The 27,980-nt window shown below is 45.4% G+C and overlaps 1 protein-coding gene across 4 annotated transcripts in view; it reads right to left on the minus strand.

The window, feature by feature from the left end:
* Nucleotides 1–852: 852 nt before the first annotated feature.
* The window catches only part of AOAH (acyloxyacyl hydrolase), a 163,141-nt gene continuing 136,013 nt past the window's right edge, over nt 853–27,980 (minus strand). For all 4 annotated transcript variants that reach the window (XM_047695588.1, XM_047695589.1, XM_047695590.1 and 1 more), the window contains 6 exons: nt 26,494–26,666; nt 19,350–19,408; nt 19,202–19,261; nt 17,862–17,958; nt 11,873–11,949; nt 853–2,379 (listed from right to left, as the gene is read on the minus strand). In XM_047695588.1, the coding sequence (XP_047551544.1) occupies nt 2,251–2,379; nt 11,873–11,949; nt 17,862–17,958; nt 19,202–19,261; nt 19,350–19,408; nt 26,494–26,666 (595 nt within the window). In that variant the 3' untranslated portion in view covers nt 853–2,250. The remainder of the gene's footprint in view (nt 2,380–11,872; nt 11,950–17,861; nt 17,959–19,201; nt 19,262–19,349; nt 19,409–26,493; nt 26,667–27,980) is intronic.

The raw sequence follows: 27,980 nt of genomic DNA on the forward strand, positions 1-27,980 counted from the left end.
TTAACATAACACGAGATGTTGGAACACCAAAACCAGTGATGGACTTACAAAGACGCTGTTAGTGGATACATGCCCCAAGGAGACAGATAAGATTTCTGTAGTCTTACACCTCCACACCTTATATGCTCCGATTCACTTTCCTCATTTGTATTTCCTGCTGGAAACAAGAGGCCTCCCACTGGCATGTTGGTCCCCTGTTGATCCATCTCCCCAGGACATGTCCTGGTCAGGCTGAAGTAAGGGTTCTGTCCAGGGGACAGAAATTAATGGGTCGACAACATTTTAAGTGTTTAGGCCCCTAAAACGGAACTGGCACACCATCTGGCAAATTAATTTTGTGAGCTGAGGTGGATTGACCACGAGTCTAAAAGAGATTAAGTTTAGGGTCCCTTCCAAAGCCTCGGAAGGGGCCCAAGTAATGCGTTCGCATGGTTACCTGCTTGTAAAATTGGCAAAAGCAGGGTATTTTAAACACAATTGCTGCTTCTCTTTATACTTTCTTTTCCATCTTGTGGCTGTGGGCTAGCCATGGGAATTTGGGGGCAGCGGAAGCGGAGATCCATTTAGGGTGGGTGTATGTGGAAATATTTATGTGGTTTGCAGTGATTTCTGGGCACAGCTGGGTGACTTTCAGGTTCATCAGCCTGGTTATAAGGGTGCAGGGCCGATGGGCAGATCACAGTATGAATGTATCCTACAGCTCCCAGCACGGGAAGAGGTAGATCACGGAGGAGAAACAGGTGTAAAAGGCACAAAGTCAGACATTGGTCCATGGCAATGGACGGTGTACTGTAAGTAGATTTGGTTTGCGTTGATGTCTAGTTGAAAGAGAAGCATCTGCATATCAGGAATATATTCAGTAATAACGCATACACAATTCTGCACATACCATCATTTTAACTTTGTCTCTATTGAGACAAAGACTTAGGTGCAGGTGGTTTATTTGGGAAGCATCCCCGAGAGCAGGAATGAGGGGACAAGAAGAGTGACAGAGTAGAAGGAAGCACCATCGACCACATTGTTGCAAAAACAAAGGGGCTGATTCTGCCCCTGAGAATACACTGAACGCCTCCCCAAACTGACCATGAAAGGAAGTGGCTGGTGCATTTATTCCCTGGCTTCTGGGATCCCTGGAGTAGAACAGTCCCACATCTCTGGGCTGTGGCAAGCAAGCTCCTGAGGGCAGAATGTAGGAAGACGTGCCCATGTGAAGTCGGGTGCTGGCAGTGTGATGCGGGTCTGGGTGTACACCTACACCCTCTGACCCCCAAAATCCATGGCTGCATCAGATGTGGGCAAGGGAGGTGAGACACCAACGAGAATGGTGTCCAATAGAATTTACCAGAATTCCTGGGCTTATATTGCACACAAAACATGAACAATACTCCAAATAGGGAGCACAGCTCTAACAGCTCTCACTCAACAGAAATTTGATAGAGATGCTCCCAATTTGACAACAATCCTAAAAATGTACCTGACTTTACCAATGAGTTCGGCAGCTGAAAGAAACTCCTTTAAATTATCAATAAAAAGCAACGCATTTTTGCTTTTCTGTCCTTTCTGTAGACCATGATATCACCAAGTCATTGTTATAGGGAAAGATGATGAGATTATGCAGCCAACGAATGTAAGAAAACCTTTTAAAGAAAGAAAAATTGTCATTTTTTAAATCATCTGGATTTTGTGGGGCTTATGCTATTTGTAAATTTAAAAAAAAAATTTGTCATTTGTTGTGATTTCTTTTCTTGTTCTAGATAAACATTCAAGTTTGTACCAAATTTTGTGTTTGCAGTCTTGTGTTCCTTTCTGAGAGTCCTTGGCAGCCAGCCAGCAGCCTTCCCAGGGGCTACCCCAGCTTGCTGGCCATCTCAGAGAAGCAGCAACAGACTGAGGTTCAGCCCTGGGGCACCAAGACCCCGGTTAAGTTGCCGAGCATCGCTGGACTTTGAATTTGTATTTAGAACAATTAGCTATTAGAGGGCAGAGATACCCTCTCTTGCTTGGAATGGCAGCTACAACACTTTATTAAAGGTGATTTGAGGGACAAATGGAGGGGACTGCTCCCTGAAACACTCAGCATCACACTGCCGTTCAGATTGACTCCAAAATGAGAGAAAAGCACTTTGCAAAGTTGCTGCGAAAGAGGGTTCTATGGGCCGGCAAAATGGCAGCCCCATAACCATCCGTTGAATGATTTCACCCAAGTTCTTGCTTCCCTGAGCTTCCCAGGAGTGGGTCTCCTAGAGGCACTCAGTGGCCCCCTTGGTCTCCAAACACCTGTTCGATCTGAGAGTTGAACGGATTCTCCTTTCCCAGAACCTGGGGCCACTGGAGCTGCACCTTCTTCCAGAAGCGATCTGCCAACAGCTGGGAAGCCACCTGAAAGAGAGAACCCAAAGGAGGAACAAAAGGAAAATTATACCAAAGTAAAGAATTTAGCAGCAGGATTTACCATATTCTTTGTTGGTGGGCAGACTCTGGGATGGTCTCCCATGATTCCTCGCTTTGTGTCTTTGTAGAATCTTTTTCCCTTGCTGTGGGTGGGACCTATCACTTGGTTCTAATCAATGGAATATGGCGAAGGTAAAAGGATGTCACGTCAGTGACTGTGGAACATTATCTAAGACTCTGCTTTGCTGGCAGACTTGTTTGGGAGACTCTGTGGGGTTGATGAAGGGAGAAGGCTTGTCGGGAAGCCTGCATGGCAGGGGCTGACATCCAGCAAGAAGCTGGGTCCTCAGTCCTACAACCACAAGGAAATGAATTCTACCAACAAATTAAGCAAATCTGAAAGCAATTCTTCCCCAGTTGACTCTCTGGATGAGGATGGGACTGGGATGACACACCTGGATTTCCATCTTGTGAGACCCTAAGTAGACGCCCAAAACTGCCTGCCTCACAGAAGCTATGACTTCTGTGTTGTTTTGAGCTGCTAACGTTGAGGTGATTGATTTTTTATTTAGTAACAGACAGCAAATGTATGTTTTCATTTATCTGTGGACAGCTAACATCTAGTGCAGGCCTAAGGCCTAGGTTTTGGAGATTAACAGGGTAAGTCTTTCCTTCAAGGAACTCCAGACATGCAAAATGACGACACCAAACCCACCGGGGGTTCTGTCAATGCTGGAAGGGGAGGAGGTGCCGGCTCTGCTGGGGGAAGTGACAGGTCCTCCCTAAAGAGAGTGGTGGCTGAGCTGTTTTCAAGGGGGGCGTTCCCCCAGATGGGTGGTGTGGGAAACAGTACACCTTGTGGAGGACACAGCCTGTGCAAAGTCACAGAGGTGTGGAGGAGAATGGCACGTTGGGAAACCAAGGATGCCTGGGAGACGAGGCTGCAGAGTCTCCAGCTGAAGGAGGCTATAAGAACAAAGAGAGTGGCTGGGGTTCTAGGGTGAGCCCGGTCTCTGGCTTTTCCAGCTTAATGCCTACCCTCTGGTTGCTTGGTTTCCTTTGTGGGAAACGGCAGGTTTCCCTTTACTCCTAGTGTTAGCAGGATCCAGTCTTGGTTGTCTAATCCTCTGGCTCGTCACTAACATGATTTCGATGAGGACTCTTTCTCTGCAGATAATGCCCTTCTTTAGCAGATGGGGCCTGGCTAGGCCCAGATGTCCTAACTTGGCTACATTGGCAAAGGGAATGCTGACAGAGAAATGTGGTTGCTGAAGGCCTTTTGGGGGGAACGCACTGTTCAGAGCAGGTGCTCAGGGATGTCCCCAACTTTATTCAGAACCACATGGACATTGTCCCCAAAGGGCCGGTCCTGTTCACCATTGCAACAGGTAGTGCTGCCAGGTCTCTGAGGGATGTTAGGCAGTTCCCCTCTACTCTCTGGGCTGCAATTGTCTCACTTGCAAAATGAATGGGCTAGAGTATATGGTTTAAAGACCTTTCTGGGTCTAAACTGCGTGTAAGGTTTTAGCAGCTGTTAGAAAAAACTAGAACTCGTTAAGTTGCTACATTAAATACCCCCAGTATTTTAATATGTTCCTGAGCCTTCTGAGCTGGACCCAAGTTCTGTGTATCCAACACTGTAATCTTGATCATATCCATGTGGTGCCTAACAGAAACACACCCCGCCACCCCTACCACATAGAAACATACCCCCAACACCTCACCCTCCAAAACCACGCACCACATACCCCATAGCCATCCTACCCCATCAGAGACACAGACACACAGACACACACACACACACACACACACACACACTCAGGCCTATGCCCATTCCCACCTCCTCTGCTCCCCCTCCACCTCCCTTCCCGCCCCCAGGATAACTATTAAGCCCATAGGTTTCCAGGAACGGGCTGCTCCTGTCTCAGACACCAAGCAATCAGCATCTTCTGAAGACAGAAGGCTGGTCTTGTGGCTGTTTTTCCTGCTATTTCTCAACAAAGGAAGCTGCTGCCAGGTCTGTGGAAAATTACTGGTTCTCCTGTTTTATTTTCTGCCCTTCTGCTACGTGGTACACCTAAGCTGTCTTCCTAACAATTATGTAAAACCAAGACATTTGTGGTTATTTATTTCCCAATCTAAATTAATAAAGGAGGAGATGGGGTGAGGATAAGAAGAGGAAAGTTAAAAGGAAAGAGCTCAGCTTTGTGCACGTGGTAACTCTTCGGTTTGAAAGCAATTAGTTGGCTGTCACTCTAATGGAGATGAAAATATTTATGAGTGTGCACTGCTAACACACTGAGTCTAAAGCAAGAGCGACGTGGTTATTATTAAACTGGAGATTTGGGGTAAGATGACCCACTCTCATCACTCACTCATGTGACAAGCGTTTACTGAGCATCTACTGTGGGCTTCTCTTAGGACCAGCCTCCTGTTGTAACTCCTATGATACCCAGGGCAGGGAACGGCCACCCTTTCCCCTCATTACTCTGGGTGAGCTATTCCCTGAACGCAAATATTCTTTTGTGCTTCCCTGGTCATGGTTTAAAACAGTAAAGCAATCCTTATTCATGTGAGAAAAATCTGACAAGACAATTAAGCAAAAGGAGAAAACAGAGTAAGTGAAAGTTATCTGTAATTATAATAAAGAGGGAGCCCACGTGCACACACGCACACACACACAGAGGCACACAGAGAGCGGATCCTTCTGTAAATATCATCTGACGGTCTGCTCTTTCTGAGGTATAATTTACACACAGTGGAATTAACTTCTTGGAGTAAACAGCCGCGCGAGCGTTGACAAACGCATACAGCTGAGTCATCGCCGCCACAGTCTGTAATCCGCTTTTGTTTGCTTCCCTCTGTATTACGAATGTGTTTCTGTGTCGCTCAAGGTAGATCTGTATCACGGTTTTTTTCAGGGCGAGGTATTCCATCAGAGGCGCGCGAGCTCCTTCGGCTCGCCGGCGGAGACTCTGGGCATCCACCTCCCTGGCGTCCGTCCTCAGGACGGGGAGCGGAGACCGAGCACCTGGAGGGGGTTCCGAGACTGCGGGGCTCGCCTGCCTCCCACGCAGGTGCGCGGGTGACCTCCCGCCCAGCGCAGTGCTGGCCAAGAGGAGGTTCTGGTTCAGGAGGACTTCCCGGTTAACTCAGTCGGGCCCGTAAGTGTCTCTCCCTTTGCGGGTGATGCGGCGTGCGAGCTCTGGCAGCCCCCGCTGCGGTGCGTGCAGACCCCACTGCTAAGTCCAACAGGTGGGGCGGCTCCCTTGGGCTACCCTCGGAGGAGCCCTGCTGCCTTTTTGCAGGTGTTCCTGCAGCCCCAGTGCTTCTGTGGGTTACCGCCACCCTCACCTGCCCGCCTGCAGGCCCTGCTGCTGCTCAGAAGCTCACGGTGCCCATTCCACGTGGAGGTTCCTGGTCCACTCTGAAGGCTCCTCTTCGAAATTCTCCCAGAAGGGGCAACAAAGCAGGGGGACTTACCCCGCCATTGACTTAGGTGGGTCTGGCGAAACAGATCTTCCAGGGTTGATGTGCGGCCCTAGAATCCCCCGGGATGGAGGCAGGAGTGCCCGGAGAGGGGAAGGGAGGGTGGGAACCTGGCGCAGTTTCTGGAAGAGCCACTGTAGGTCTTCTAGACTCTCTTTCCCTTCTGATGACAGCTTTTAAACGGAGCCACGCTTCTTCTCTTAACTATAGTTGGACTTACGCAGAGCTCCTCTCCAGGAGAGCGTCTGGTCCTCCCCGTGAACACACGCCGTTGGGTCCGCCCCACAGGTTCCTGAGACACATCTGCACACCACAGAAGCCCAGCGGGGCTCACAGCTGGACGCGATCCGGGATCCCTTCGCATTCCTACTTGATAAACTAATTTTATGTATTTTGCTACAAAATAGAACTCATTAGTAAGACAACTATAAAATCAAACCCTGAACAGTAACTACCTTTTTATAATATATATATAAAAAAATGCAATTCAAAGCAAGATTGCATAGGTTTCACCAAAAACTTATCATTCCTGATCCCTTTAAAGTTGAACCCTTGCTAAATTTAACTCTTGGGTTTTATGAGACCAAAGTTAAAAATAAACTCTGAATTTATTTTTCCTGTAGGAAGAACATTCTGGGCTATCTTGGTAAAACTGCTTTTAAACGCCTGCAGGGAAGCCCTTACCACAGGGAAGGCATGGCTCTGCTTCCCTGGGCTCTTAATCTGCCCAGAAACATCATCTATTGGACCCAATTAATTTAATTTTATTTTTATTGAGAGAGAGTGAGAGAGAGAGCAGACAGGGGGAGGGAGAGGGAGAGAGAGAATCTTAAGCAGGCTCCATGCCCAGGGCAGAACCTGACGTTCAGCTCCATCCCAGGACCCTGAGATCACAACCTGAGCTGAAATCAAGAGTCAGACGCTCAACGGACTGAGCCATCCAGGCATTCCTGTCCCAATTAATCTTAAGTTTGTAAAGCAACAACATGTCAGTGGTGTTAAGATGTATTTAAACATTTACGTCTATGGGAAAATGGAAATTCCCAGCTCGGCCCTCTCTGTGCTGACTCAGTGTGTCATTCCAGAGCCACTGTTGCTAGCTGGCTTTATGTCTGAAGCAAACTGAACAGATACAGTCCTCGATGCACGGGCAGGGCCAGCCCAAAATGTTTGAGGGTTCCCTGGCCCAGGAGGCCCTCCTCTCCACCCTCCCCACTGCGAGCATCATTTCCTTCTTTGGGGGACTCCACAAGTCCACTCAGGACCTTGGGTTCCCAGGGACTTACCGGCTGAGATAAACAAAGAACTGGAGGCTTTAACATTTAATAACCAATTATATACACAATAAATATTAAAGCCAAAGATATAAATACAATTAAAAACCAATCCACTGATTAGTATCTTATGTCTGCTTCCAGCGATGCACAAGGTTCAGGGTTCAAGAGAAAGGAGGGGAGTTAATGTCCTGGAAAATTTATTGCTTGCGGGAAGAGTTTTAAGAGGCTGGTTGGAGCTGCTACTGAAATCGTGAGAGGAGAGGAAGTGGTCTTGCAGAGAGCTCTATGGGGCAAAGCTGCTAAGGCAGGAGGTATCAGGGATGGTTAGCTGAGTGGTCTCAGAGTAGACAAGGACACTGGACTTGATGTATGTCTGTGGCTCTTCCAATATTTTCTGTTTACTGTTGTCTGACTCTAGGCCCAGAGGTCTTTTAAGTACCAATTCAGAGGCTTAGCTTTGCAGAGATTTTTAAATATTTTTAAATAGTAGAACTGCTGTGGCTTCCACAGGCCACAGATCTAGGTCTTGGCCATATTATTTCTTTTATAAGTTGAACTTTCTCTGTATTTGGTCAGCGGTTTCTCAGTCAGCTATTCCCCCCTCTCTACTATACCTGCTCTTACTGGAGGTGTCAAATGATCTCCTGGGTCTCCTCTCTAGGGGGTCCTTCTGTGATGGGCCACGGTCACAAGTTGAGCCCATGGGCCAGTCTCAACCCTACAAGTGTCCCTAGTTCTCAACTAGATACTGATGATTTCCAAACTTGTGTCTCCAGGCCAGGCCCCTGTCCTGAGATCAGAACCCATCAATTTGATCTAATGGTGATTTAGACATTTCCATCTGGATATTGTGCAAGGACCCCAAATTCAGAATGCTCAGATCTGCCCCCTTCCTCTTCGGGGTTCCTTGCCTTGGTATTTTTCACTTCTGTTCCTCCAGATGCCCAGTCCTGTGAGTCATCTCCTTCCCACCCACCAAATCCCATCAACTGTCAAGTCCGGCATTATAACCTACTTTCCCCTCTCCTATTGAAGAAGATATTTCTTAAAATTCTGGTTCTACATTTGGGCAGTGAGATGAAAAGGTAACACAGTTGTCAGTCTGTACTAAGATTTTTTTCTATGCCTGGTTATTTTCCATTAAAATATAAGCAAAGGGTTTAGATGGTCGATACAATTTGGTCAAAATATTTTAGTGTATCAATCATAAATTTGAACTGTTCAACACAACTCATGTTTATACTTAAACTTGCCTTCCTAAGAAAATTGGAGCAATTGAATCACACTTCTAGTACTTCTCTTGTAGGGTTTTAGGAAAAAAAAAAAAAATTGGCCAATAGGATAAAGTTTGCTCCCTCCTTGGTGGTTACAGGCCACACCAACTGTTTTTGCTGAGATGTACAGGACTTGGTGGGCAGACATGTGAATGTGGCCAGAGTCTACTCCTTTTGTTGGTATTATGTCCATGCCATTAAGGTGAGGCCCTTAGACCAACCTTGCCCATCTGGAAAAGACGTGGACTCCCATAGCACCCTATATTTTGTGGATCATTTGCTTATGTGTGTGTGTGTGTGTGTATGTGTGTGTGTATGTGTGAGTACACACGTGTGTGGCAGTTTTAAGTTATTAGTTTTTAAATAATAACCTAAGGTTCTAAAAGGAGCCATCAGTGCTGCCTCTGCTGTAAGGGGCATCATCTGGAAGGGACCTTGCGGGTAGGCCGAGAGGCTCCTCTTCAAGGCTTTAAGTCACAATGTGCTTAGAGGCTCACATTTGTAGCTTCCGCCTAGACCCCTTCCTGAGCTCTAAGCTTGTATATTCTCTGCTAAAACGACACCCCCATTTTGGATGTCCTGCAGGCTCCTTTAATCCAACATGCACCAAACTCCTCCTCAAATCACCCTGCCCTCTGTGTTCTTCACCTCAGCTAGCAACAGAATCATTTCTCCAGTTTCCCATGTCATGCTTAGCATCTCATTCTCTTCCATGCTCACGTCCAGTAAATGGCCATGTTCTGTTGATTTAACTGTGGGAAACCAGCCAGTGCACACCTTTCTCTTTCTCCCCACTCCCCTTGGCCACCACCTCTCACACACAGAAGCACCCTCCAGACCGTCTCCCTGTCTCTAGGATGGGCCCCACCACACTATTCTCCAGTTGCTACCACAGTCTGGTTATTTTTCTTTCTTGCATGAAAACCTTCAGTGGCTCCTCCTTTCCCACAGGAAAAAGGTCAACCCCCCCCTACAGACCTTATGTGATCTGGTCCCTGAGTAAGTGTGCTTGGTTGCTCTCTCTCAACCCCACGCCCATACTCTATGACCCAGCCATACTGCAGCACTTTCATTTCCTCCAACATGCCCTGCTGGCTTTTTTGATTTATTTATTTTATTTGCATGCAGGTCTTGGCCCATGCAGTTTGCTCCGATCAGAACACTTTGTGCAGCCCCTCCCTTTTCCCCTGCACTTGACTAGCTCCTGCTCTTAGCTCCGAGTGAGCTCCTCTGAAAACTTTTCCAAACTCTGCTCTCTCCCATCCCACCCCGCAGAATGCTCCCATAGCCTGGTGATCATGTGACTGGAGACATCGACCACACTGTATTTAATTGTCTGTTCACTTGTCATTCTTCGCCTCTAGACTACCATCTCCTTAGATGTCAGGGGCAGCTTCCTGTTGACTCTTGAATTTTCACTGTGTTAGGCACTCATTAAACATTTTTGCATGGCAAGTTGCAGTCTGGACTCTTTGGCTCAATATACGATAAACAGGCAGGTTTTATGCATGGCTACTCACCGTCGCTCACTTTGAATGTGGCTTCAGCATGCCATCGTGGACCACCAGTACGGGAACAAATCTCTCAGGAGTAATGTGTGATTATGGCACACAATGATTTTTTGCTTTTTTATTTTTTAATTAACTAATTAATTAAAAGTAGGCTCTACGCCCTACGTGGGACTTGAACTCATGACCTTGAGATCAAGAGTCGCATCTTCTATCCGACTGAGCTAGCCTGGTGCTACCCCTCCCACCTCTGCCCCAATTTTCAGCTTTTGACCCTGTTCTAAACGATCAGTTATAGGCAAAGCTGTTTCAGTACAAGATAGAGCCCTAATGTGACAGACTTTGAACCCTAATATTATTTTAAGTGTCAGGGACAGGATGGTCTTTTGATGGATCAGACAAGTATGTCCCAAAGGATAAAAATAAAGCCATTTTTGACCTTCTCCTTCTTAGTTTGTTCCTAATTAACTCCTTCTCTGACATTTCTTCATATCCACAATTCTCTCTAGAATGAGAAAAGTAAAACTCTGTGATATGCAGGAATGACAAGAACCACTGCCTAATTATTGCCAGAAAGAAGGTCTCCATATTAAAAATCATCCTAAGACAAAAGTCATCATTCTATGGGGTGCAGACTCTAATATTTAACCAGCTTCTAGCCAATAATTCTGTTGGATCAGTTCATCCACATGATACACAGGGAAGTTAGATATTCTGAGGTACATTTCCTAGATTTATTTTTTCAGTTGTTTAAAGTGGGAAATGGGCATTTGATGCTCACTTCCAATTTACCCAGCATTTATGGGACTCCACTGTTTATTCATTTGTAGACAGAGTGGCACTCTCTTTTGTTTCCTCTGAGACAGTTCTTAGCCCTGCCTGGGTACTCTGCGAGCCTGCAGCTTGAAGGAAGGTGGGCTGTCATTCCATTCAGGTTCCCAAGGGGATGGTCAGCCCTCCCTGTGGCCTGGCTGACCACTGAGACCAAGGCTACCGGGAGAGCACACCAGGACTGCTTCTCTGGTTTAGACCCTTGTCACGGCCACGCCATCCTTACTAAAACTAGGCAAGAAAGGCTAGAGTCGCAAAGGATTGCCAGCTTTTCAAAATTTGAAAAGTGGCAGGACTAATCCCATACTTACTTCTTCCTTCCTTCCTTCCTTTACTTTTTCCTTTCTTTCTTTTCTTTTCTTTTCTTTTCTTTTCTTTTCTTTCTTTCTTTCTTTCTTTCTTTCTTTCTTTCTTTCTTTCCCTCTCTTTCTTTCTTTTTTCATAAATGAAGAAATATCACAAGCAGGTCCAGTATATATGACAGATAAAAGTAGAGCTTCTCTGGTTGAAGTTGGGATAATGAGTGGGGTGAGCATTGGAAGGGACAGAGTCCCACGCACCAGCTCCTCTAGCTCTGTGAGGAGGCCAGATTAGAACTACTTTCCAGAACTGAACTTTGGAATCTTAGTTAAGAAACAGCTCTTACGGCAGGATATTGCTATGGACACTGTTTTTCTCTCATCCAGTATCCTTTCTGGAAAGATCCATAGAAGAAATTTCTCATAGGTCTCGCTTCCAGGAGTCCTTGTGATTTTTTTTTTTTTTGAGTATTTGATTTATTATTATTATTTTTTATGGAGGCTATGATGTATGCCCCTTTTTACATCAGCCCCTAGAAAACAGAGCCGATGTTGTAGGCTCTCGCTGGCAGCCTGTGAGGACTGCTCCGCACACATGACAAGAAATGCAGGAAGCCAGGCATCATTTTGATCTCACTTGCCTTTTATTCTGATTTTCAGTTTGTTTTAATTGAATCGTCTATCTTTGACAAGTGAGTACATCTTTCTGGAATAAAAGGGCATAAAGACAAACATATGGACGCCTGACTATATTTTACAAGGAACCTAATAGCCTTCAGCAACTGCCATGTGACCGCACTTACCTCATTGGGGTGGAATCCATCGACCGGTTCAATGAGCTGCCAGGGCTGCCCGCCTCGCTTCCGCCACTCCTCTGTGACTGCAGGGCACACACAACCAGAGGGTTAGCGACCCGCTTCTCTAAGTGACGGTCAGTGCCGGAGAGCAAGGACCACATGGAAAATGTCAGAGCTTCCCACGGCCTGTCGGGCTGATGCTTACTCAGTCGTGGCTGCTCTGGGCTGTTATCTCTGGCTGGAGGCTTTCTCAACAGAAATGACCTTCCCATTGTATGGTCTCTCTCTCTCTCTCTTTTTTTTTTTTTAAAGATTTTATTTATTTATTTGACAGATCACAAGTAGGCAGAGAGGCAGGCAGAGAGAGAGAGAGGAGGAAGCGGGCTCCCTGCTGAGCAGAGAGCCCGATGCGGGGCTCGATCCCAGGACCCTGGGATCATGACCTGAGCCGAAGGCAGAGGCTTTAACCCACTGAGCCACCCAGGCGCCCCTCTCTCTCTCTCTCTTTTTAAATTTTCTAACTCAGGAGGAAAATGTGTCAGGGTTTTGGGTGAATGTGGTTTGTGCAGGGAGGAGGGCGGTGGGAAAAGGTGAGCTCTGAAATATTCAACACCAATGTAAATTCATCTCATTTCTCAGTGGGAGAGTATTGCAAGAGAAGGGGGAAAATTAAACACTTTGTTAACATCTCTTTAGGTGGGCTGCCGTTCCCAGATACTGCTTGTATATGTCAAGCCGCCACCATTAAAAATCATACAGTTTCTCAGAAATATAATTACATGAAATGATCTCAACATCACATTTAGAGTGAGTATGGCTACCGAGGAAATATTGTGAGCCCCAAAGTGTCAAAAAGCAATAAAACTGCCCTTCAAACAGGATTAAGAGACCAAGACTGTCAGATGCTCCAAGGCAACGCCACCAGGAACTCTCTACCGTGATATCATATGGTCAGGAAGAACTCCTCAAGGAAATTTTGAAATCCCTAGAGAGCCTCCAGAGAGAGAGATTTGAAGCTGGCTGCTCCCAGCGTCACCCCCGCCCTCACTTCCTTGGCGCTCGGAGAGGGGAGCAGGCGTGGCTACAATTTTTCTAGCTCTTCCCTCTTCACCCCATGAAGACTCAAGAGCAGGAATGTGTGCCCTCTTGGTTCCCCCCATCATGCCCCAAAGGAAGGAATGGAAATTCTACCAGAAGCTTTGACTGTGCAAGTGAAGGCTGTCCCAGAGCTGAATCAGCACCATGCTGCTTTTGTAATTAGCCCTACTATCGCAGCATGCTACCCATGCTTGCTACCCAATCCCTGTTCCCTGAGGGGCTGCAAATACTGCTGCCCTTCCCAGAGCTCAGAAAAAAAAAATCCTGCTGGTGGTCTTAAGTCCTACACACAGGACCACCAATTCCTATTGGCTTCCTCTCCTGCAAAATGGCCACCACCGACTCACTCCTCCATATTTTGCGTCCGGCTGATATTGGGAGTCTGTGATAACATATTCCTTCCTGCCAGGAAACATGTTTCTGCTGCTGCACAAGTCCCTATCCCTCCTCACTACAAAGGAGTCCAGTCTTTAGAAGAACTGGCTTATCGTAGAGAATAATCTAACAGGCATTAAAAGAAATGCCGCAGGTTACCAAGGCTACAATCAGTCTATTCAGAGTGAAAAACATAGTTTTCCAACACGATTATTGTGTCTGTGAGGGTTACCCATCATTGCAAATCTGTAGACATCAGTATTATAACACTTAAAGAGAGAATCAGAAACTCACAGGCAAGAGTTTAAGGTTTTATCTATATCTGTACTGTGACCAGTGCTAGACAGAGTGACCCTTTTATATTTGTTGATCTTAGGGGGAAATTTTGCTTTCTTAGAATAAATGCAATACCACTGAACTCTATTTCTTCTCTGACTGGTTTTATTTATTTAACTTTAAAAAAGATTTTATTTATTTATTTGAGAGAGAAAGAGAGAGCATTGAGGGAGGAGGAGGGGCAGAGGCAGAAGGAGAAGCAAGATTCCCCACTGAGCAGGGAGCCCCATGTGGGACTCGATCCCAGGACCCTAGGATCATGACCTGAGCCAAAGGCAGATGCTTAACTGACTGAGCCACCCAGGTGCCCTCTGACTGATTTTAGAGGAGGAGATCCAAGCAGGGGCAGCATGGTAAGTTGGTCTATTTTATTCCTGCCTGGGACCACAATTAAAAATAGGTAAATGGGGCACCTGGGTGCCTCAGTCAGTTAAACAGCTGCCTTCAGCTCAAGTCATGATCCTAGGGTCCTGGGATCAAGTCCCACATTGGGCTCCCTGCTCAGCAGACAGCCTGCTTCTCCCTCTTTCTCTGCCTACTTATGCTCTCTATCTCTTTGTCAAATAAATGAATAAAAATCTTTAAAAAAAAATAGGTAAATGAATTCCTGTTTCTTCAGAAGACCTGAATTAAACTTCTTGAATAATCACGAATGATCTCTTGGGATTTGATGCATGACGCATTTTCTCTATCTGTAAAGTCAAGGCAGCTCTGTGAATGACCAGCTTTTCAACAGAGGCCACTGAAGAAGAGTCATAAGCACTCGGAAGCTCCTGGATGAACAGCAACACTAGCAAATACTTAAAACAAGAAATCTGAATTCCGGTCAGCACCAGGAAGTCATTGGCTGTTTTACAAACAAACACGTGGGGAGAACTAAGAACCAAGTTTACTCCAATTGAGTTGTCTTGGAAACTGAGGGCAGCTGGTATATTTAAACTGTCAGTGTAAAAATGGCCTTGTCAGCCAAGTGGCACTTTCCTTCCTCTGTTTGGGAGGTGCGGTACAGAAAAAGAAAAAAGGATATCACCTGCTCCAGCTGGGGTTTCCTGAAGGGAGGAAAGATTGCTGCCTCTGTTTAGCTCATAACCAGTTAGAGGATGAGTCAGCAAGAGACAAAAAAGAATCTTTGGAGATGAGCAATAGCCCTTCACTGTGGGACTGACGCTGTCAGAGGGCAGAACAGATAGGCTCATGCCTACCCTCAAGGGACAGCGGCCCTCAGTGGCAGTTTGCTCGGTCACAGGGGGTGGAACAGGCCATTTGCTATGAAAAATGGGGATGTTTGTGAGGCATTCGTCAGCTCAAATACAGCACTGAAATGAGAGGGGAGATTTCCATGTGACCTGAAGACTGCAGGTTTCAGGGGCGACTGGGTAGTTCAGCAGGTTAAGCATCTGCTTTGGCTCAGCTCATGATCCCAGGGTCATGGGATCAAGCCCCGCATGGAGCTCCTTGCTCAGTGGAGAGCCTGCTTCTCCTTCTGCCTGCTGCTCCCCCTGCTTGTGTTCTGCCTCTCTCTTTCTCTCTCTGATAAATAAATAAGTAAAAATCTTAAAAAAAAAAAAGACAACAGGTTTCATAAGTGGCTATGCGGTTTTTATGCCTAAGTCATCCACAGGTATGATCGGTCATGGGAGGTAGGTTGGACATCGGAAGAGAATCAACATTTATTCTTTTATGATAAGCCCTAGAAGAACGTAGTCGAGCACATACAGATGACAGCAGTGGTGGGAGGACGTCAACTAACAGGGTTCTCGCTACATTGCAGTGTTGTTTCAATCCTCACACAGCCCTGGGGATTACCCCCGCCCCCACCTGCTCCCTGGCTTATTGTTATCCTACACAAAAGAGAGCAAAGCAGAGTGATTATTTAACTACTCAAGGTTACGCAGTCACTCTGTGTCTGAGCTGGATTGGGGCACATTTCTCTCTGGTGCCGGCATGCTGGGCTTTCTACAACAGCACATTGTACCGCTATGATTTCTGGGGTCATGTGCTTCGCAGGGATGGCGGTTACCCACGGAGCTGGATCTGGGAGTGAATGAGCCTCCTCTGTACTGGCTGTTCAAGGGGGGCAGACCATGGGCCGCCACCTCCCCTGCCTGTAGGCTCCCTCCCGCTGGCCCTGGATGTCTTCCCTGGAGCAGTGCCCCTAACTTCATATGGAGAAGGCAAAGAAGGCCCTCTACCAACCTGGATCTTCAGGATTGATTTTTAATAAAGGTCTCTCAGGAAAGTCCCTGACCTGCTGATGATTGTTGCCAAGTAAGGACAAATATGGAGGAGGCTTCTCAATAAGATGACCCACTGCCATTTGGTTTAGAATGTTCCATTTCACTGAACTTTTAGCTTTTATCCTGCATTTACTGTTGCTGTGAGGACAAGAAGGGGCCGATGAGCCTCTGCTTCACGCCTGTGAGGTCATCAGTGGGAAGTGGGTAGCACTGGGTCAAGGGTAAACCTCTTCTCCCCTATCCTTCGTGAGGATAAGGGCTGTTTTGTTTTTTTTGATGGCGATATTCCCAGCACCTACACAGAACATGGTAAGACTTAGTAAAACTCAGATGACTAAATCCTTAACCTTGGGGCACTACAGAGCCCCATTTATTAAATTGTAACGTGCATACGGGTCATCTGTGGATTATGTTAAAATGCACATTTCAATTAGGTAGGCCCTAATTAGGGGTGGGGCCTGGGGACTGCATTTATAATGCCCCCAGATCAGGGGGGTGGGGGTACGCTGCCTGCCCTAAGCCACATGTTGAGCAGCAAGGGTGTGAGGGGACCTTACTCCTTCCTGGGCACCTGCTATGAACCAGGCAGAGCCTTTAGGAGAATTACACATTTTTTTCCATATAGTCATCACAAAGATTTGTTATGTAGATATGGTAGCCCCATTTCCAGATTTGGAAAGGAGCGTTTAGACATGTTCAGGGAATTGCCTACATTCCCAGAGACAATAAACGACAGAGCTAGGGTTTACTTCGGAAAAGGAAAAGTCCCATGTGAATGTTCGACTTTATTATATTTTTAATAACTTTATCTATATTCAAGGTTGATGATTGTCAAAGATCACTTGGTGGTGCATTTGTTTACACCAGGAATTCATTAATGAGTCTTTAGCTCTGCATTTTAATGAGAGGTTATTTATCAAAACGTCTCTCCCCAGGAGACAATTATGTATCACCTAGGCAGGAAATCTAGTTAAGGGAGATCAGTCCTATTGAAAGGCTGTTCAGGATTGAAGTACAAGGGTATGCAATGCAATACGTGTCAGCTAATGTAAAATTTGATAATTCATGATGGCCATCTGCTTCATTCCAGCTGCTGGGGCTGGGGATGTTGGTGGCAGGGAGAGAGAGATGATAAACTCTGGATGAGACCTCTTCCATCATTTGCATACACTGTAAAGCTTTCCATTAGCATCATCTCAGCTGGCAGTCAATCAACAGGAGGCTTTTCTCTTGTATAACAAGTGCTTAGCCATGAAAATGAGGCTGGGAGGATTAAAGTCAATAAATAACAATTTTCCAGAGTTAAGACCTAAAGGATAAATCAGTAGCTCTGATAATCACACCCATTTTTGTGTGGCCACTCCTCAATGACCCCCATATTCTGACAGAATGCTAGAAAAGAAAGAGCCGTGTTCTCTCCAGAGAGCTGGGAGAGTGGACACACTTTGCCTCCGGCAAATCCAAGATCCCTTCCTTAAAGGCTCTGATAAGTTACATCATGTGTGGGGGCTGGGAATCTACACTGCAGCTGAGTCCCAAGGTCATTCCGTGTCCACACAGGGGAGGCACTGCCTTATCCCTCATTCCTGCCACACTCATCTTTAGCCCACAGGTAAGCAGAGCATTGGTGAACTGGCAAGAATGATCTAGGTGATTCCATTGATCTGCTGGCTCCGGGCCCAGAGCTATCTCCAACTGGTCACTGGCTCTGTGGCTTCAGGGATTCCAAACTGATGGTGTAATGAGGTGATGGTAAGCTTCCCTCCTCCCTGAAAGGGCCTCACACTCGATCTTTCTTCAGTACTCGGAGCTGTGTGTGTGCCCGAATGTGTGGGAATCACGCTGCCCAATCCACTGCCCGTTGGCTTATAAAGGTTTTGCTCAGTCAGGCTCTAAACTGTGGTGGCTACTTCTGTCTTGTGTCAGTACCGACTCCAAGCAAAACTTACCTTCTTGGAAGTCAAAATCCACGTAGAGAAGATCGAAGTTCGTAAATTTCTGGCTGGCTGCAATTTTTTTCAGTGTATTGGAGAGTTGTTTTGCTCTCTGAATACAAAAGAAACAGGGAGAATTCCATGAAACCTAGACTTTAGTGAGACAATTCAGGCAGAACAAAGAAATGGATAGTCCCCACCCTCTCTTGGAGCCATCAGCGGAGGGATGCTGCCTGTGAAATTCTAGTCATGCACAAACAGCTAATGAACATACAAAACTGTTAACATTCATTAGGAATCAATCAGTGAAAATTAAAGAAATAAGATAACCCTTCTTTCCCATGGGATTGGCAAATAAAAGATGGATAATCATGATAATATAGAATATTGCCATGGGAGAGGTGACTGAGAATGTCAATTTGTTTTGCCTTTCTAGAGAGCAATTTGGAAATGGGATCAAACCCTTAAACGTGGCTTGCCCTTTGACCCAATAATTTTTCTAAGAATGTGTCTAAAGGAAATAGACACAGTATAGAAAGAAATATAGATCGGCGTACAAAAAGGTTCATCTGTCCAACACTAAGTGGTGAAATAAATTGTGGTACATTCATATGCTGTATGCTTTAAAATGATTACAAAATCATGATGTGGAGGAATCACTTATGAACACTGGAAGGCACAAAACAATATGTGTACTCTGATACTGTGTAGGCAAAAATCCCCCAAATATCTATGAAAGTAATATAGGAAAGACGTGCATACATATTGACTTGGGTGATGGGATTTGTGGTAATTTTTGTTATTATTCTTTGTGTCTCAGGTTTTTTATATTCCCTAAGTTTTTTTTTTAATTGAAATATATTTCTTCTGTAAAAAAAAAAATCAATAGGTCTCTTACAAAGAGATTACCCACCATCCATGAAATAAGTACATGGACCATGGATCCCCTCAGAGAAGAGAGGAAGGTTACAGAGCACCTGGTCCTCATGTACCTTGAGGGGAATACTGGTCGTCTGTGCGCCTAACCTTGCTCACTCCTCTGTCTACAAATATGCCTAGGACCAGCTTTAAACAGGGTATACGTGTGTCTATATATGTGTGTGTACAAGAGAGAAAGGCACACCACAGAGACAGCGACTGAGAGACAGTCAGAGCCACAGACCCAGAGCATGGCAGAAAGAGGGACAGGGCAGCCCACATGCTCTTGGCTTCTCAAACACACTGGCAGTTGGATGTTTTTATTCATTAGCTTGGCGGCCCTTGCCCTGCCCAGATCCCCTCCCCCGTGGAAATGCTGCAGTAAACACAAGAAAGAACGATCAAGGATGGTATCAGAGGCGCTGTTAGAGTCCCACCTCTGAAGTGAGAATTCGGAGCGTCTTGTTGGAGGACATCCAGCTGTGGCAGGGGCTGACCTGAGAGTAAGAAAACACGGCTTTGATTACAGAGGAACCAGGCCAGTAGCAGGGAATGCGGCCTTGGAACAAGTCATTGTGGGCTCACCTGGAGACAGTTCAGGAAGGAGTAGAAATGTGCATAGGTCACATCCTTATTGAGCTGGCCTGGAAGACACAAAGATCTGGTATGTTGTACTTGTTCAGATCTAGCAGCCAACTAGGGACACTTGTGGGTGACCCTGCCTTTCCTGAGAAGGGTGGCAGTTCCAGGGACCTGCCCTGAGTTTTCATTCAGCTATTCCTCTTGAAGAAGGCCTGAGTGCCCTAGAAATCAGACCGAGCTGGGGAGGCGCCCTAAGAGCTTCTGCCCCTATCTGGAGCCCAGGTAGAAGGATACAAAGGCCCCATACAGACTGGAACACTGCTAACAAAGGACTTGCAGAGCAGTGGCTCTGTCCTGGCAATGGTATGACATGCCAAGTTCCTACGAGGTATGAAGAGCATTCAAGGTGGTTGTTGACCAAACCCTCCTTTGTGACTTTATGCAACACTCAGATCTGCCCAGTTATCCCATGATGAGGACCTGCTGGGACATTCTGGGTGTCTGAAGATCTGACCATGCACTTCCCTGACATTTAGTAGACTGAAAGCCTCCAAACGTGCATGGGTGGCTGTTGGATGGGAGAGGACAACCCGTCCTATCCCTTCACAGCCCGGTGCATATCTTATTTGGGCCCTAATTACTAGCTCTAATTTATTTTTTGGTTTAGGTTAAGAGGTACAGAAGAATAAAGGTGGGGGCACCCAGCTTGCACAGCTGGAAGAGCTCACCACTCTTGATCTCAGGGTTGTGAGTTTGAGCCCAATACTGGGCATAGAGATGACTACAAAAATAAAATAAAACTTGAAAAAAAAAAAAAAAAGAACAGAAGTGTTAAGCGCCATATGTGAGTTCATCCAGAGTATTTCCAAACATCAGTTGTAGACCCAGATTCTGTGGGGGTTATTTCCTCTCTCTTTTCACACACCTCCCCACTTCCCTCACCTCCCAGCCTATCTACCCCTGGGGGCGATTTGACTTTCATGGTGTGGCTGAGACACAAAACCCAGGCCCTCCCAAATCTCAGGGGTAAATTACTGATGTCTTATCCATTAACACTTCTCTCACACTTGAAAAAATGAAGGAAAATAATAGGACCTATCTTGGAGTGAAAGGAAAGATTAAAGGTGAGAGAACACAGTCTTATTTTTCACTTATACCTCAGATCAGTTAGACTGAAAGATAGATTCAATTTTCTTGTCATAGAGGAAATATGTATTCTCTCTCTGTGTGGGTGAGTGCATCCCAAGCCTGGGAAACCACAGGGTTATTATCGCCATTAAAGTCACAATGACACACCAGGCCTCCTCTGTTCTCAAAGGTGTCTGCATCTTTGTATTTTGGATGAATCCCAAGCCACTGGCTTCTGTCTTTGCTTTCATTTTATGCTCAACATGAAGCCTTGAGCTCTCATCTTTCTCCAAGATCCTGCTTTCCACCACCCGGCTTCTTTCCCTCTCTTGGATATGTGCACATGTGTGCATATGTGTGTGTGTGTGTGTGTGTGTGTGTTTTGTAATTTACCTTTCTGTATGTGTCCCTGTCTGTCTCAGCCTAGCTAGCTGCAGTGACTAACACCCCCTACCTGCACTCCCATCCTCCATCCTGTGTCCCAATGACTTGGCTCTTGCCTCTGTTGGCACTGCCCCTGAGCTGCAGCTTCCCTCTGCCATCTTGTTTTGTTGTGTTTGTTCTTGTTGGGCTGCGGCCTTGTAATTAACCTTAGGTAGCTTGGCTGGAGCCCTGTAGACATGCTTGGCCGGAGCCCTGTAGACATGCTTGGCCCTGATGACTCCCCTCTCCCTGAGAACTGGCCTCTCTCTCTTTCCCTTGCCCAGTGGCTGAAGTCTTTTTAACCTGTGTGTGGTGTCACCTAAGGCCTGACTATAAGGAACACTCTTGCACTCTCCCTTCCCACCAGCAAGGCTGGATTGCTCTGCTATCCAGAGGGACCAGAGTTTGTCCTGCTACTGGATACTGGGGATTCATCTGCGGGCTCCCATCTAAGGACTAAGTCCAGCCATAGCCTTGTCTATCCTGGCCTACTACTCTCTCCCTGCTGTCCTACTGCTGAGGTCCCAGCACAACTTAGGATTAGACCACAACGTGTGTCCTCCTTCTGAGCCTTCTCTCCATTCCTGTCCCTTTCCCCTCATCTTCTTGCTCATCTGGCACTAGCTCTAATTAGACAAGGTTGTTATAGGAAAAATTCTTAGTTGAGTAGATAGGTCTGTTGAATAGGATAAGGGCATGTTAGCTGCAGTTGGGAGGGAACTGGGAAAGGTATAATGAGTTGGTTTCCCTTCTCTCCGGGATTTCTGCTATGGAAGGTAGGGTGACTCTGGAGTTAGCCATGTGGAAGGTCAGCTGGGCTTATAGTTTAAAGAAAGGGAGGAGGGAAAATAATTCTTATGCTTTTCTCCATCTATTGGTATTGTCAGTTGGTTATTCACGCTTTCCTTTTAGGTATTACTTTTCAATGGTATTCTTGCATATCGAGGAGCCTTGGTATAAAGATTGAGCTCACCTACATGTTGTACCTATAAAGAAGCAGTGTCTGCCACATTCTGGTCAGAAAATGAATCTGGTGAAGAAAAGCTGGTCAAAAATTGCCCAGGACAGGGGCAACAGGACTGGAATTATGAGGGCTGAGGCACTATAAGTGTGTGTGTGTGTGTGTGTGTGTGTGTGCACACGCGTGCGCGCTCATGCGCATGCACAGGCACAAGGAGTGGGGAGCCAGTGGGCTGGCCCAGTGGCTGCCATATTTCCCCTTGAAGATTAGAGGGCATATTCTTCCCCAACTAGCTATAGTAGCAGCTCACGTCTCAGTCTTTTTTAGTTCTTTAGGGCAAAGTCTTTGGCATTTACTTAACGCTGGTGGGATTGCAACTCAGATAAAAGCTTAGTACCAACAAAGATCAGCCTCCATGAAATACCATATGAACTTATAAAGCCTTAGTAAAACCACAAGAACTCAGACAGGAGGTAAGCCAGTAATAAAATAAGATATGCTGCAAGGTACTTTAAAATATATTAGGTTTCAAGTTTAAGAGTAATTGGGGAAAAATTAAGTTGTTGATGTTCTGTGGCAGAGGCCTTTCAAGGAAGGTCTACATGCAGACTTATTTGTGGCAGCAATCCTGGACTTTTTGACTGTAGTCTTCTGGGAACTTCAGGTAGTTCCCAGAATGCCCATGGCTTGTGCCAATCTTAGTGGCACAAGGTGATTTCACTGATAGGATCTATACAGTATTTTCCCCAGTGGAATTATCTTTTCTCTTTTTTTTGAGGACAAGGACACCATTTTAGTATCAACTTTACCCCCAAAGCACATAATAGGTCTCTCAGACATATTTATGGAAAGATTGACTTTCTGTGCACCTGAATGTTTATAGCAGCAATGTCCCAATAGCCAAACTATGGAAAGAGCCTAGATGTCCATCAACAGATGAATGGATAAAGAAGATGTGGTATGTGTATGTATGTATGTATATATATATATATATATGTATATATATATACATATATATATATATAGGAATACTATGCAGTCATCAAAAACCAAAATCTTGCCATTTGCAAGGATGTGGATGGAACAAGAGGGTATTATGCTAAGCAAAATAAGTCAACAGAAAAAGATAATTATCATATGATCTCTGTGATATGAGGAATTTGAAAGGCAGGGTGGGGGGTCATGGCAGGAAGGGAGGGAAAAATGGGAAAAGGGGACCGGGGAGGGAGACAAACCGTAAGACACTCTTAATCTCAGAAAACAAACTGAGAGTTGGTGGAGGGGTGGGGAGGGAAGGAGGGATAGGATGGATGGGTAATGGACACTGAGGAGGGTATGTGCTATGGTAAGCACTGTGAATTGTGTAAGACTGGTGATTCACAGACCTATATCCTGGGGCAAATAATACATTATATGTTAATTAAAAAAAAAGTTTGCCTTTCTCATAGACTGTGTCTGAGAGCACTTATCCCTGGTCAAGCTTGAAAAGATCTATGTAAGTAGAATCCTAATGTGTGAGACTTACTTTCTGGTAATTCCTCAAAAACACTATACATTCTCGCTAGGAATTTTAGTTATTGGTAGAGACTGTGGGGCTGTTGCAGTCCTTGGCAGCCAGACTTGGATTGGGTAGTAACTCAAACATGGCTAAGAGATGCCAGGAGGGATTTATTACCCCCTCCTTCTTGGCAGGAGGGAGCTAGGAATCTGTTCTTGCCCTGGGCCTCCACTACCTGCTGATGCGACGTTACAGCATTTAACCTTTTTTTTAGGTGAGCTTCTACCTGTCCTACTGAGGCAACAGAAAATGTATCACTGACCCAGGAGTTCTGTTTGGCTCTTTCTGCTTCCTGACCTCTTCCTTAATCCTTAATGGGTGGCTAAAGTCAAGTCTAAAGTGCATGGTCACCATGTTTCTAGGCTCAAAGACAGAAATAAATGGAAAACCCTGCTTATTTGCTTACACAATCCTCACACAGTGCCCTGGGAATCAGACTCTGTGTTTGGCTATTGATTAAGACAAGACCTACTCTAACCTAGGCAGAGCAGCCAAACCCTGAGACTGGTCTGGCTTAACCTGTTCTACCCTGGCCTACGTCAGATGGGAACGAAGGTCCAGAGGCTGGATTTGAAGTGGGAGCAGAGCTGAGATGTAGGGGAGCAGCCCTCCCCTCAAGTCTCTCATCTTATGTGAGTTATGTGCCAGCCCAGGGAGAAATGAGGAAGCTGGGTAAATCCCACCTACTTGCCCAGGCTGTCTAGGAAGGATACCAAAGCTTCGTTGAGGAATTTATAATTTATTTTCCATGGCAACCAGGCAGCAGGGATAATTTAGGATATGAATAATAACTTAAAAAAATTAAACAAATTTTAGATGGTTTCGACTTTGTTCCTAATTGGATTCTGCCCCCACCCCAAACCAGGTCTGTTTATATAGAACAAACGCATTCTACCTTTTCCTTCTTCGTCTTTTGTGCTGTGAAATGCTGGTGCCTGATTAGTGGCTGGTGAAAGGGCGTTTGAGGACAAGGCCAATCCATCAACCTTGGCCCTACTGATAGTCTCTGTTGTGGGGGGTGGTCCTGTGCATTCAGGATGTTTAGGAGCATGTCTGGATTCTACCCACTGGATGTTAGTAGCACCCCTTCTCCAGTTGTGATAATGAGCAGGGGCGATGTGAGAACTACTGGCCTAGAGAATCCAGCAAAGTGATTGGTGAGTCTCCCCAGTCGCCCTCTTTCCCTCCCTTCCAAATTGTACCGTGTCATTATTACCTACTGTGGTATTACCTACAAGTGAATTGTGTGGCATATCCGAGAGAAAGTATGGAGTTGTCTAACCAGAGTTCATGGAAAGAAAATGGGATTTGAAGTCAGAAAACCCAAAGTCCAGTCCCCATTGATGTGATAGAGTAAACTGGAAGCCCATCTCTCCTGTCCTATCCTTAACTTCCCTTCCCCAAGCATTTCTTAGTATGGGAGAAATCTAGGAATCTGAAAACATTTGTTGGGGGAACTGAAATTTTCAACCTCAATGGCTCAAAGAGACATTCTTGGCTCATGTGACTGCCCTTCCTGTGTTAAGGCAACCTAGAGTGGAATCATGCTCTCTGTGTGACCATGATACCATTTCTAAGGGTGACAGTCAAAGCTGTGGAACAGAAGGAACATGTTTTCCTCTTGGGAGGTCGGACAGTGTTTGGCCAGGATGATAATGATATTTGTGGTGCACTAAGTAACTGAAGGGAAAAAATGACTTCCATCTTATTGGTGGGAAGCCTAGAATGTGGGTATTTACTGTTGTCCCCCTGGTGAAGGCACCAAAGTCCTTTGAGAACTGGTTAAAGGGAACCTGCTCTTTTCATGTGTTAGGAAGGGCCAAACTTTCTGAGGGAGGTGGTGGGGGTTGGCTGAAGCAGAGACTACGGGAGGAGGAGAAGAGGAGACTGGAAAGGTACAGAGAAGTTATTAATGCAAGGAAAAGCACGCCACCCCCACCCCCCAAGGTGAACACTGAGGAAGGAGTTGCAGGGTTTTCCCTTTGAATTGCTCACCTGACTCATTAGAAACTGCTTGGACCTCCAGAACACTTTAGCAGGGATCGGTCTAAGGAGGAGGCTATGACCATTCCAGGGAAGGGGCCGCCTCTTTAATGAGATTGGCACACATGTTGTTGACATGGGGCTGAGGGGAGGGAACCCAGGCCCCTCAATGCAGATGCCTGTCAGAGAGGCCTGAGGCCAGCACTTCCTAAGCCCTTCCCTGCTCAATTTATCTAGTAATACTTATCATCCTCTGGCATACTCCTACTGCAATACAAGCCTATGTTGGCAGGGATTTTTGATTATTGTGTTCACTTTTGGTTACGCAGTACCTAGAACAGTGCCTGGCACATAATAAATATTTTTTGAAAGGACATTCTCTCCCAAACAGAGAGAGAGCCCTACTACACCCAGATTACACATACAATAAGTCATGCAACATTTAGAGCTTTTGGCTTTTCACCAATAAAATGGAATTAACAAAAATACTATTAATTGGATTAACAGGATTGTTTTAAGGATCAGCATGGCAGCCCTTCCTGATGTGAATTACTATTACTTTTACAATGTTTAGAAAGAATCTCGAATGCTAGAGATGCTCCTGAAAGTTTCTGGAGATCTTCGAAGCATTTCAGAGCCAAGGACTCCAAGAGAGTGTAGAAGCAGGAAGCAAGCTCATTGGAGGATGTGTTGTGTACAATTTTAACTGCCACCAGGGTCCACAGAATTTCTTAGAATTCTGGCCATCAGGGGGCACTCACCATTGAGGTTTGGAAAAACCCTTCTCTGACTTGAGCTCTATCCACTTATTCTAGGTTTCACTTTTCCTTAAAGGAGTTTCCTGATTAAACTCTTACCCTTCGGTTTGTCCTAATTCTACATTAAAAATTTCTGCCCTTTCTGACTTTGGATCTGGTTCTGACCATCTTGGATACTGACCTTTAGAAGCGTACCTCAGGGCTTTTGCCTTCCACCAGTTCTGACCTATGCCCTGTGGTGGCACTTTAGGTGTATTCGTACACGTTTTGAACTACATATATTTGAACGATGTAAAACTGACATTGTTAAAGAGTAAAAGTATCTTCAACTAATACCGAGAGGATAATATCTGTTGTGCAAATTATCCCAGAGAAATGTTCCATCTGGTAAGCCGTATAAAATAACATGGCTGCCATTTGGCAGGTGGGAATTTAGATACTTCAGAGTCTGCTTGATACTGGAGTATAGTTTCTCAGGAGTGGTCATTTCTGGGACGGGGTCAACTTTCCTGTTGGTGAAAGAAATAGAAAATATCTTAGTAGATAAGGATAAATGCATACACATCCATTAACCCCCACCCACACACAATGTAGTAGTTATTGGTGTTTTTTGCAAAATATGTTAGGCTGCCTGATTCTCTTGTGGTTGGGTGGGCCATGCGACTGATCTAGCCTATCAGTTGTGAGCAGAAGTGACCTCTACAATGTTCTCTGTCATGAGTCTGGGCAACGTTCTATATAGCAGCTGCTTCTCTAATCTGAGTCCTGGAATAGAGTCCAGTGGTGATCCCTGGGTGACAATGTAGTAGAGTAAATGTTTGTTGCTTTATGCTACTAAGATTTGAGGCTGTTTGTTCCTGCAGCAATGACCTTACCTATCCTGACCGATAATAGAACAAAAGGAGTCTTGTGTTACTTATTCTTTGACCCTTTGAGATCTGTAACTTCATCTTTAAACTTTTCACATATATCACAGTTAGGAAAATACAATTTTACTGAGAAATAAAATGACATATTATGTATCCATACTACATCCTTCCTTTCTACATTGAATTTGAACTTACACACTTTCAGGAATACATTAAGTTTGAGTTAAGATACTAACCTGCATTAACCTGGGAATACATTGTAGAATTCGCTAAGATTTTCAGCTACTCTGTAAAGTGCCTTTTGTTAACCTAAATGGAATAAGTTGTTTTCTATTTTGAGTCCTTAAAATTCCAAATTTACATAATTATCCTACAGTGGGTTGAAGAATTTCCCTCAGAATGTGACCTTATTCGGAAATAAGGTTTTTGCAAATGTAAAGATATGGTCATACTGGATTCGAGATGGCCCTAAATCCAAAAACAAGTGTCCTTCCAAGAAGAAGAGGTGTTATGCAGACTCACACACAGGAAAGAAGGTCATGGGAAGCTGAAAGCAGAGACTGGAATTATGTTGCTATAAACCAAGGAATTCTGAGGATTGCCGGGAGCCCTCCCCATGCCCCCCACCCACAACAGGAGGCAGAAAGGACAAGAAACGATTTTTCCCCTGGACCTCTCAGAAAAAGCAGAGCCCTGCTGACACCTTGATTTGGACTTCTAGCCTCCAGAACTGTGAGAGTTATTTGAAGTCACCCAGTGTGTGGTGTTTTGTTATGGCAGCTTTTGGGAACTTAATACAGGTTCCAAACCAGAAAAAGTTAGTCTACTACTCACAGGCTGGACCTGAGGCATAAGAGACAATGGAAGGAAGGGACAGAAAAAAGCCCCCAGGTATGTTCACTATTATCACTTTTTAAAAAAATTTAATTTTTCTTTTTTAAGATTTTAAGTAAT

The sequence above is a fragment of the Lutra lutra genome, chromosome 11, assembly GCF_902655055.1.
Source record: "Lutra lutra chromosome 11, mLutLut1.2, whole genome shotgun sequence".
Classification (NCBI taxonomy): domain Eukaryota; kingdom Metazoa; phylum Chordata; class Mammalia; order Carnivora; family Mustelidae; genus Lutra; species Lutra lutra.